Source organism: Pteropus vampyrus, unplaced genomic scaffold, assembly GCF_000151845.1.
Source record: "Pteropus vampyrus isolate Shadow unplaced genomic scaffold, Pvam_2.0 Scaffold376, whole genome shotgun sequence".
In the NCBI taxonomy this organism is placed as follows: Eukaryota; Metazoa; Chordata; class Mammalia; order Chiroptera; family Pteropodidae; genus Pteropus; species Pteropus vampyrus.
The window spans coordinates 511147-521960 of record NW_011889157.1 but is presented as its reverse complement, the minus strand read 5'-3'; the positions used below and the strand labels follow the sequence as shown (position 1 = coordinate 521960).

Below are 10814 nucleotides of genomic sequence, written 5' to 3'. Positions count from 1 at the left end.
ACATGGGGACGACGGGGGGCGGGTTGGGGACAGTCCCAGGAAAGCAGAGTGTGACGACGCCACTCGTCACCTGCACTGAGATGGCAGGGCAGCCTCTGTCTGTCTCTGGAGCCCTGAGTGGGCACGTCAGGAAGTACCGGGCCACACGGCCACGGGCGGCCGGCCACCCCGGGAGGCAGGGCGGGCCCAGGACTGGCTGGCGGTGTCCCCGGTGAGGACGAGGGTTCGCCTGTGAGCCAGTGGGCAAGCTGGGTCCGACACAGCACCAGCGTGCGGGCGTTTCCGGTCACTCTGTCCTGATACGTTGATAGCTGAGAACCAGGGTGCTCACGACTCTGCCCCCAGAGTCACGTGCTGTGACCCCGTCTCCGTGGTGACCGGAGATGTGGTCTCTGGGGGTCAATGAGGTCACGGGGTGCAGGGGCTGGAGCCCTCACCAACAGGATCAGTGACCTCATGAAAGGCACCTGGTGAGAGCCCCACCTCCCACCGTGTGGGGTCGCCCATGAGCCAGGAGGCGGGCCCTCATGAGACGCTGAAGCTGCCAGCGCCTGGATCTCGGGCCTCCGGCCCCCCAAGCCGCAGGGATGCGCGTCTGTCGCCCAGACACACCGGTCCCTGGCCCTGTTCACAGAGCCCAAACAGACTAAGGCAGGCAGCGACCCCGAGCAGCAGGCGAGGGCCACCGCAGCGCGGCGTGGGTGTCGGCCTCATGGCACAGGGCAAGGAGAAGCCCCAGGAGGCCACGCCTTCACCGCAAGTGTGAGGACAGTCGCCCACCTCTCCACAAACGAAAGCGCCTGCGGTGCCCTCAGGCCTTCGCCCCAAGCCAGGGCGCCCTGCAGAGCCACTTCGACCCCTGCTGACCTCAGCCCTCCCCACCAGTCCCGCCCAGGCCACGGTCACCCCCGTGTCCAGGCCGTGGGCCCCGCCCTCTCTGAGCCTGTGTGTGGACCCTGCGTCCCCCAGCATGCCAGCCACTCTCCAGGACCGCGTCTCTACCCGGCCAGGTCCTCCCTGCCCGACACCTCTGCCAGGATGCCAGGGGCCCTCACGTACCGAGGCCCATCCTGTCCCCTCTGGGCCGCCCGCTGGCCCTCCCTGTCCGCCCCAAACGACCAGGGATGAGTCGGGATCCGGTTCAAACCGGCACGGAGCCAGCGACGCACCCGACAGCAGCGTGTCCTGGAACCGGGCTCTGACAGCGCCCCACGGCGTCCTGGGCCAGCCGGCGTCCTCTGCCCCTGATGCTGGCCCCGCGGAGAGCAGCGGACACGGCACCACACTGGCCCGCAGCCCACGCTGCAGGCCGGCTCCCTTCGGACGGCTGGGAACAGGAGCCCCGAGAGGACCGCCATGTGCCCGCCTCTGTGGCCCCTCGGGGCAGCCAAGGCCCTGCAGCAGGCCAGGGTCTGACCAGAGCCAAGCTCTGTCCCTGTGCCCAGATGTCCCCTGCAGAAATGCTCGGCGTCTTGGTGGCTGGTCCCCGACGCCAACACCTGCACTGGGCAGAGGTAAGTTGTAGTGGGCACAGGACAGAACGGGTCACCTGACGGGCACGAAGCTGCAGTGTGGCCCTGGGCAGGGGGCGGGGAGGCAGCGCCCCCACCCCGCCCCCATTCACTCATCTCAGTGGTCACTGAAACAGCTGACCGGTAGCGTCCAGCGACAAGCGTGGAGAAGCAGGTGGGCCGTCCACATTGGAACGTGACTCGGCCTCAGAAAGGAGGCAAATCACCTTTTAACAAGTGACACACCCATTACAGCTACAAACCGAGCAGACACACGCGGCACGGAGGGAAGGCTGAGCCTTTCCTGGTCTCTGAGGAGACGCCGTGGACATGCTTCACATTGCCCTGAACGTGAGCGAGCAGGGGACTCCCCAGACGCCCCGAGGTGACTGCGGACACCCGAGGCGGCCCACGGCCTCCCCGGGAAAGCAGAAAAGTGACCCCGCCCTCCGAAAACCAGTGGCCAAGAGTTAAGCGCCGCACCCGCCCACCGGCCACTCCTGCCAGCACTGGCCTGGGCACCCCGGGAGGACGGCGGCCCCCGAGTGAGGTGGCGGGCAGCCCAGCCCAGCCGTCAGCTTGTGCTGTGCCTCTCGCGTCTCTCAGACACGTGCCACCTGTCACACAAGGCCCCCGAGGCCCACAGCAGCTAAGAGATGGGTCCCACCAGCCAGGCACTGGACAGGCCCTCGCGGGTGCACCGACCTGAGCACGGCAATCCGCCGGCTGCCGCCGTGCGCCGGGCCCGGCCCCCCTGGCGTGGGGGCCCACCGTCCGCTAGCTGCGGGGAGCCCCCAGACCACGCCATGTGGGGCTCTGCAGCCCATACAGAGCCGCGGGTCAGGGACGGGATGGGCACGTCTCTCTGCTTAGCTCAGCCCTGTCTGTCACAAGCCCAGCTGCCCAGCTCTGTCCTGCGTCCCAGCACCTCTGAGAGGCACCGCATGCATCTCTCACGTCAAGCTCATGAGCCCGGGCCCGGCAGGGCTGCGTCTGTGACTGACCAGGCAGCCTTGGCTGGCTCGGCACCTCCGCACCCACATATCCAGGGACCTGGTGAGGACGGGAGCAGAACGCGACAGAACGAGCTGGCGGGAACTCGGCACCAGGAAGTGGGGTGCGCCCCTGACAGACAGAAGCCGCACAGGCCCGGCTCGGCGTGGGCTGGCCAGGTGTGGCTCCAAGCTAACCCCATGCAGAGCGGGGCCTGCTTCAGCTGCGGGGCGCCCAAGGGACCCCGGCCCGCTCAGGTGCCTCTGTGCTCGGGGTCCGCCCTGGGAAGGAGCCCCAAGCCCCGCCCCCCCAGCTCTTTCCGGAGAGTCCACGGCTCTGTGCGAGGCCCTTCCAGATGGCGCTGGTGGCAACGGTGCCAAACTCCACAGCTTAAGTAAATGTTGCTGTCGCCCTGTCGTGCCAGGGGGAGGCAAGGGGGACCCCAGCCCTTCTCAGCTGCCATGGCGCTCGGTCCCGGGGAGATCTCAGGGAGATCAGAGCCCCCCGCCAAATGCCCGCACCCTGCTGGCGGCCCCCTCCTCCTGCACTGTGTGCCAGCCCCGGGCCCCCGAAAGAGGGGCTGTCACATGCCGATGGAGGCGCCGGAGGCAGAGGGGGGCGAGGAACCCAGAGGGCAGCAAGCAGGCCCAGGGGTCGCAGATGGCAAAGGTTCCACCCCAGTCATCACGAATCTGGGACGTCTGCACAAACCCAATCTCCGGGTCTCTGCAGGTGTTTCTCCAGCCCGTCAACGCTGCACACAGCATGGCAGTTAAAGGAGCCGCTGGCTTCCTCTGCAGACCCGCGGGCTCCGACGTGCGCCACGCAACCCTCGGGGGTCCCTGCAGCGCCCCTCCGCCCTCCAGAGCTCCGCGTGTCCCGGCAGCCCCCCTTCCAGACCCCGGAAGAATTTGGAGGTCCAGCAAAACGGGGCTGGCTGAAGCTCGCCCCTTTCCCCCCCTTGGAGACATCAGGGCCAGACTTTAGCCACCTACCAGAACCTTCTCTCAAAGGCAGGAGGCGTAGGAAACGGCTGACACGTAAGGCGAGGAGCCTCCGTGCCTCTCCCCGCCCGGGAGCGCCTCTTACAGGCAGGCCTCAGAGCTTACCGCCGAGGAAGGGGCCTGGGCGAGCAGGGGCCCGACCCGCCCCAAACAGGCCACCCTGCTCTCAGAAGCGGCTGCTGGCGGTGCCACGTGGCGGGTGGCCTGAAGGCACGGCAAGGGGGTGGGAGAGAGCTGGCCCCAGGAGCTCGCGACGCCACGTCTGGCCATGCGACCAGGCCACCGTGCAGCCTCTGCCCAGCGAATGGCTGACTCCAGCCCCAACGCTCCCGGGGTGGTGGCCACGACCCGGCCAGACGTCCCCACGTGGTCCGTGGGACCAGGGCCGGTGCCTGGGCTGTGGAGGCCGCCTGCCCACCTCCTCGCCCCGCTGTGACCTCCCGTGCTGCCCTGTGGCTTCTCTGCTGCCGTCACACGTGGGTGCAAGCAAGTGTTTCCGTTCCTCACGGTGACAAGCATGCAGACGTGGGGCACACTCAGCACCTCAGAGCCCTGTGCGCAGGACCCTGGTGCGGAGCCTGGCGACAGGCACCGCCCGAGGAGGAGCAGGGTGGGTGCTGGGGCTACAGGTGGCTCTGCAGCCAGGGACGGGTTCCCTGGACACACAGCGGGGACCTGGGCACGTCAGGAAGCGGGGGGGGGGGGCTCTGCTTCCAGGACTGCAGGCCACACATCTTTTAAACCGCAGTCCGATGTGAAGGCCTCGAGCCAGCACCCCGTCTTTCTGGAATGCTAAGGGACAGCGCCACAGGGCCGCCCCGTGCGAAGGGATGAGGGGGAGACAGCAAAATCCCCAGGGCGGCACTGGGCGCTCCCCAGGAGCTGCTCCCACGTCACTGACGCACGAGTGTGCGGGCGAGCGGGGGTTTCCGGGAGGCGACCGGCTCGCGGACGGGGCAGGCGGGACAGGCAGTGACTCAGCACCAGGCCCAGGGGGCCGACGCTGCGGCCAGGCAGGGAGGCGGCGAGAGGCCGGAGGGGGGTCGTCCAGGCCGCTGACCGACACCCCCCCCCCCCGGCCGCCCCAGGGAGTCAGGCCCCAGGGCCCGCCGCGCCCGCCCCCTGCACGGATCCGCGGGGACGCCCGTGCCCACCCTGTGGACGGCGGGCGGGCGCGGCGGGGACGGGCGAGGGCCGCGCCTGGCACGAGGTTCTAAGGGCTGGGCTTTCATAAAGTGGGGTTCTCCGTCCCGCTGCATCAGCTCCCGGAGCCGGAGGGGGTCACAGGGCGGGGACCTTCCCCACCGCGTGCGATTCTCACGGAATGTCACAGTCATCTGCTCGAAAGGCCCCTCTGGAAAACGAAATGATCCCTGCTTGTCGCCCCCAAATTTACTAATTTTAACTTGCTAATTTCATCTTTTAAAAACAAGGACTTGTTCTTCTTCTCTTTTTTTCCTGTTTTTCATAAAAATGGAGGCGTCTACCCACGGGGAAGCGCTCGCAGGCCTGAGACCGGGCTAACAGTTTTTAAGTACATTTGTAAATGGGATTATTGTTTCCCAAAGTTCTGCTCAGCTAAGAGCTTAGTTGCCACCAAGCCCGGAGCGGCGGGGGCTGGGGGTGGGGGGGGTCGCCCGGCCCTTTTAATCCCCGCCTGGGGGTGTCCGGAGAGGACGGGCAGGGAGGCGCCGCGGGGGCAGTTTTCCTGGGCCGGCTCAGCCTGGAGACTCGGATCGGAGGGTCCCCCGCCCCGGCCCCCGGCGCTGCATGCCATCCCCGAGCCCCAGTGCAAAGTTTGGCTTTTGCTGCAGGAAGCAGCTGGGCCGGGCAACGGGAGGATGATAATGACCTCAGAAATCTGCTGCTCGCTCGGCAACAATAGGGTGCTCAGTCTGCCGGAAAATTGTGTTCATCAGCTCACTCTGCTCAGTTACTAATTGACGTTGCCAAATATTTTAAGAACAATTGGAATGCACAAGCAAAAAAAAAAAAAAAAGACGAAGATCTTAATCCTCAGTCTTAAATTTTTTCTCTTTCCGTTTTCCCCCTTTTTCGGGGTGCCTGGCTGCGTCGGCGGGGAGCAGCCGGTGGCTGCCGAGAGCGGGGGCAGGGGGAGGAGCCACGTGAGAAGAAGAGGTGGAAAAGGGAGAAAATCTGTCATCTCAGTCCCCGGCGGAAGGAAATGCGAGGGGGCCCTGGGTGACGCGTCGGACGCTGCGGCCGAAAGGGCTGCGGGACGGGACGGGGACCAGCGTGCGGGAGCGCAGCTGGGTGACCGCAGAGGCCCGCAGGGTCCCTGGCCCGGCCGTCAGGCCCCCCGGGGCCACCTCGGCCTCCCGCCGGCGGCAGCGGGGTGCACGGGGGTCTCCTCCTGCCCGTCTCCCTGGCTCTGTGTGGAGCGCGGAACTCAGCCGACTTAGTTAACGCACAGAGGGTCAGCGCATCCAATTACCCCCTTCCTACCATCGGCACCTCAATTAGCCCCTCTCCAAAATTACGGGGACCGCAGAAGGTAACGGCCCTGTTGGATACAATGAACACTATCGTTTCTTAGTACATTAAGTTTTAATTATTCCGAGCGTGATTTCCAGAGCAAAATCTAAAGAAACAGAACTTTGGCTGTCCCCTGACTTCGAGCGATGCACTGGGACCCCAGCACGGTCCCGGCCGAGGACTCAGGGGAGAGGCGGGCACCGATGCCATCGGAGCATCTGCGCGCACGGCAGCAATGAGGGCGCCTCGAAACCACGACCCGCTTCTTAAATGTCATAAAAGAGTAAAATTTATCAGCGGCCGCCTCCGAATCGTCTCCCTCCGCATTGTGCACGGAGGCAGAGATGACATCGACCGCGGTGTGAAATTACTGTTAAGTCGGATAAACAACGACAGCCAGACAAAGGGAGAGGCGGGGACGTGGTCCGTGCCACCGTCGTGCCCGGCTCTGTAGGAGACACGACCCCGCGGTTCGTGGAAGGTCCCGGCTTTCGCAGTGGATCTGACGCCTGGTTCTCAGCCGTGTGGAGAGGCCGAGAACAAACGCATTTTCTGGTTCACTGGAATCATTTTCACATGTTCACTGATTCAAACATTCTTTCGCTCACACAGCAAACAGCTGCATCCCACATTAGCCTGGCAGTGACAGTCACCCATCTCGGCAATAACTGTTTGATTGCAAACTTGACCCCTTCCTTGTCTCGGTCTGAGCAAGACATTTTTAAACAGCCACTCGGTCCCCAATCCTCCTTTGCAAAGAATTACATCAGATAACAAAGGACGCCTCTGCCACTCATTGTAAGCCTTCTTCTGGAGGTCTGCTCTGAGAGGCTCTCCGTAAAAAGGGTTTTTATGATGAATTCAGAACTACTATCATGTTAAGAGCAGCGATTTATAAAGAAGAATTCATTGGTTAAGATCTGAAAAAATAGTTTCTCAGGCCCTACTGACCCAGTTTTCAACAAAAAAAAGAATCGAGTGATGCAAATTAAGTTTTGCGACATTGTTATGCAGTGCGAGACATTTGTAAAGCCGAGTTTTGTAGTCATTTCTTAAGAGGGGCTTGAATAAGTGCCGCTTTCTTTCCTGAAGGACTTAAAGATTTTCTCTCTCTCTCCCCCCTTCACCTTGCAGGTCTCTCTCTAACAGGTAATGGTAAAACACCTATTGTGCTAAAAAAACAAATGTATTTAAATGTTGGGAATAAGAGGGGAGGCCAGCGGGCTGGGGTCCCGGCACTAATCCCGCAAGCCGAGAACGCCCTGCCCTGGTTGGGCTGCATGTTGGTATGCCATCCATCTGCGTCCTTAGCCAGGAAATTATGAAAGGGTCTCATTTGAATATGAAGAAAACAAAGAGTAGAACGGGATTGAAAGGCTCGGTCCTCCCAGTCGTGGAGGGCTCCGGTGGGGGGAATAGAGTGGGAAGATCACCACAACCGCAGGACGCGAGGGAGGAGCGTCCGCGAGCCCCCTGGCTCTTCTCAGCGAAACCGTTTTCTTCAAGAGTGTTCAGAGATACGGAAACGAGCGAGCCAGGCACAGCCTGGGGCTGTCACTCGGCCAGAAGGTGAGAGCGACGCGGGAAACGTGTCGTTCATAACGTGAACATTCGGCGTGGGGACCCTCTGTGAAGACCTCTGCACTTGGGCGGATCTGGGAGAGGGGAGGGGTGCGCGCGCTAATGCCACATCGTCCCCCGGACTTGGGGGAGCCAGCTCTGCTCCGAGCCCCAGGAAGCTGCCCGATCCCAAAGCAGCCGGACGACACGCCCCGGATGCGGGGACCTCTCCCCAGGAGGCCGGGGGTCGTCCCCAGTGACAGGGGCACGCCTGGCGCTTTGCCGCCTGTGCGCAGAGGTCCATCTTCACAGTGCCACTGCGAGGCAGTGGCACTTGGAAAGCCTGGCCTCGCACCGTCTGTTCCAAGGAGGGGTCAGTGCTGCCGGGCGGCTCGCCCGCCGGGCCCTCGGGGGCCGCTCCGACTCTGCCGGGCTGTCTCACCAGAGATAAATCAGGCCCGCGGCTCAGAGTCCGGGGTAGACGGCGCGTTTCATGGGTATTTAAGCAGCGGCATTAAGTGCGATCGGAATCTGTGGAATGCAAGTTCAGATTTATGTGTCCCGGCAGCTCTTCACCGGTTTGTAACGAGCCGGCAGGCTCACACTTTGTTCCAGCCCTAATTTTGTGCTGGCAGAAGGGTAAACTGGAGCATGACAATAACAACAGAACCGAGCCGGCACCTCCTTAATAACTGTAGCAGCGAATTGCCTCCAATTCTGAAATATTTATTGAAACCCAGAAGGGGGGAAAAAACGGAGAGCAGAAAAAACTTTTCCGGAACGACCCTGACAGTGTGCTGCCGGCTCCTGAACAGTGGCAGTGCGGTGCCTTGAGGTGCCTCAAACTGTCCTTCATTTTCTAGACTAATGGCTGATTGCAGAAATCAATGTTGCCAGTGGTAACGAGGCATTCGTTAGGGCATGACGTCCGTTCTCAGGCTGCAGAGCGATTACAGTGGGAGCGTGATGCCTTCTGCATAAAGGGCTCCAGACACAACTTTGCACCCACTGGCCGCTAGTCAGGGGTTCCGGAAGCGGGAGTGGTGGCCGTGCTCACCCGCTGCTGGGTAGGGACTGAAATTCAACCGCTTCCTGGTTGTTTTTTTTTTTTTTTTTTTTCCCCCAAACCAGGCCAGGAAGCTTCAGCATTTCACAGACATTTTGATGACAGATTTTTTGCTCTGCTATTTTAGACACCAATGTATCGCCCGTGGAACACAGTACAATTTAAGACGTGTAGTCGCACCTCTGTGTTTCAAACCTCTGCGCCTTCCCCAGGCGTCAGAGGAGCCTGGCGGGTGAGCCACGCTGACTTTGGAAGGTCGGGGACACAGGTACGGTCTGGGGAGGCACGCCGGGGTGCCCAAGAGAGAGAATCATGGGAACCGACCCTGGAGGGAGGGACGGCGGGGGCCCGAGCGCACGGTGCACACCGTGCACGGGGCCGAAGGCCAGCGCCCAGGCTCGGGGCGCAGGGACCGCCATTGGCCACGCCCCCTGGCTAACGTGCCGACTGGCCGCCTCCACCGCACCGGGAAGGGTCAACCGACTCTCCCGGTGGCCAGTGCTGAAGGAGGCCGAATTGCTGGAGCGACCCCGCCCTGAGGCAGGCCGGGACGGCCAGGTCCACACGTGCCAGCAAGCCACTGTCACCTCGGACCACTCGCAAGAGCAGCGAGGGCCCTTCCAGCACTGCGCCGGCGCAGACACTGCCCCGGCCCAGGGGCCCCCGGCCGCCCCACCCCGCCCCACCACGCCCCCAGCGCCCTGGCGCAGACACCGCCCCGGCCCGGGGAACCCCGGCCACCCCAGCCGCCCCACCCAGCCCCCAGCGCCCTGGCAACCTACCGGAAGAGCATGGCGAGGAGGGGTGCGGGCTGTCCTCCTGGGCGCTGCCGGGCTGGGAGAAGCCGCCGCCCGCCCCGCTCTCCTCGGTCACGTTGGAGGAGCCCGGCGTGGTGGAGCGGCTCACCGACTGCGACTCCTGGTCGCTGCCCGAGCCGCGCCGCTCGTCCAGGCCCGCGTGCAGTCCGTCCTCGTCGCCCTTGCGGTCGCGCTTGTGGACGCGGGAGTGCACGACCACCTGGTGGTAGGTGCGGAACACGCGGCCGCAGTCCGGGCACTCGGTGGGCTTGTCCTTGGCGCCGGCCGGGCCCTGCGGGTTGTAGTCCAGCGCCTGGCCCAGCCCGTGCGGCAGAAACTCCCGCCCGCCTTCCAGAGGGTCGAGCTTGGCCGGCAGGTCTCGCGCGCTGGCCGCCTTGGCGCCGTGCAGCAGGTCGGCGGGCAGCTTCTGCTTGCAGCCGTCCGCCCCCACCAGCACGTACTCCCGCTTCTCCTTGTCGAAGGTGACCGCGGCCGCCGCCAGCGCATCCTCCTGGCCGCGCTGCAGCTGGTGCTCTTTGGACAAGAAGCCGTGTTCCATGGCCATGCCCCTGGCCATGAGCTGCCAAGCCTGGTAGCTGTTCACCGGGTCCATCTCGGCGGCTTTGGCGGCCGCCTGCAGCCGCTCGATGCAGCTGGACTTCAGCGGCGGCACCAGGTTGAGGCAGCCCAGCAGGGAGTGCTTGTCGCCCTCGGGGACGCCGTGGGCCACGCCGGAGATGGGGGACAGCAGCTTCCCCAGCACTTCCTTCTCCTTCATGGGCGGCTCCCCCTTGCCGTAGAGCTGGCTGGGCTCGCTCAGGCCGCCTTTGTCGGGCGCCATGAAGCCAGCCTGCAGGCAGGACAGGTACCGGGAGTACAGGTTGGCGTGGGCCTCCTGGGACATGCCGCCCAGCGGCATGGGCCCGTCGGCGTCGCCGGGGGGCTTGCCCTTGGCCGACAGCTTGTTGAGGTGGACCTTCATGTGGTTCTTCAGGAACCAGGGCTCCTTGAAGCGCCGGCCGCAGATCTGGCAGCAGTGCTCGAAGGAGTCCTTGTGCTTGCGCATGTGGCCCTTGAGGAACCACGCCTGGCTGAACACCTGGCCGCACACCTCGCAGCGGAACTCGTTGGCCGCCTGCTCCGCGCCGCCGCCGGCGCCCTGGCCCTGCGCCGACTCGGCCGTGATGTGCGCCTTCTCCACGTGGCCGATGAGCTCCTCCTCCTGCGAGGCCGCGAAGTCGCACAGCGTGCACTTGTAGGGCTTGTGCAGGATGCGGATGTGGCGGTCCAGCTCCTCGCGCTTCTTGAACTTGCCCTTGCAGAAGGTGCAGCGGAAGCCGGCGGCCGGCGCCACCGCGTCGTCCTGCGCGCCCGCGGCCTTGGGCGA

The 10814-nt window shown here is 64.0% G+C and overlaps 1 protein-coding gene across 1 annotated transcript in view; it reads right to left on the bottom strand.

Annotated features, from left to right (window-relative positions):
• ZNF536 (zinc finger protein 536) overlaps nt 1–10814 on the bottom strand; it is a 267453-nt gene that overhangs the window by 66728 nt on the left and 189911 nt on the right. Inside the window, exon 4 of the mRNA XM_023523054.1 lies at nt 9413–10814. This exon is cut by the window's right edge and continues 75 nt beyond it. Within this exon, the coding sequence (XP_023378822.1) occupies nt 9413–10814 (1402 nt within the window). The remainder of the gene's footprint in view (nt 1–9412) is intronic.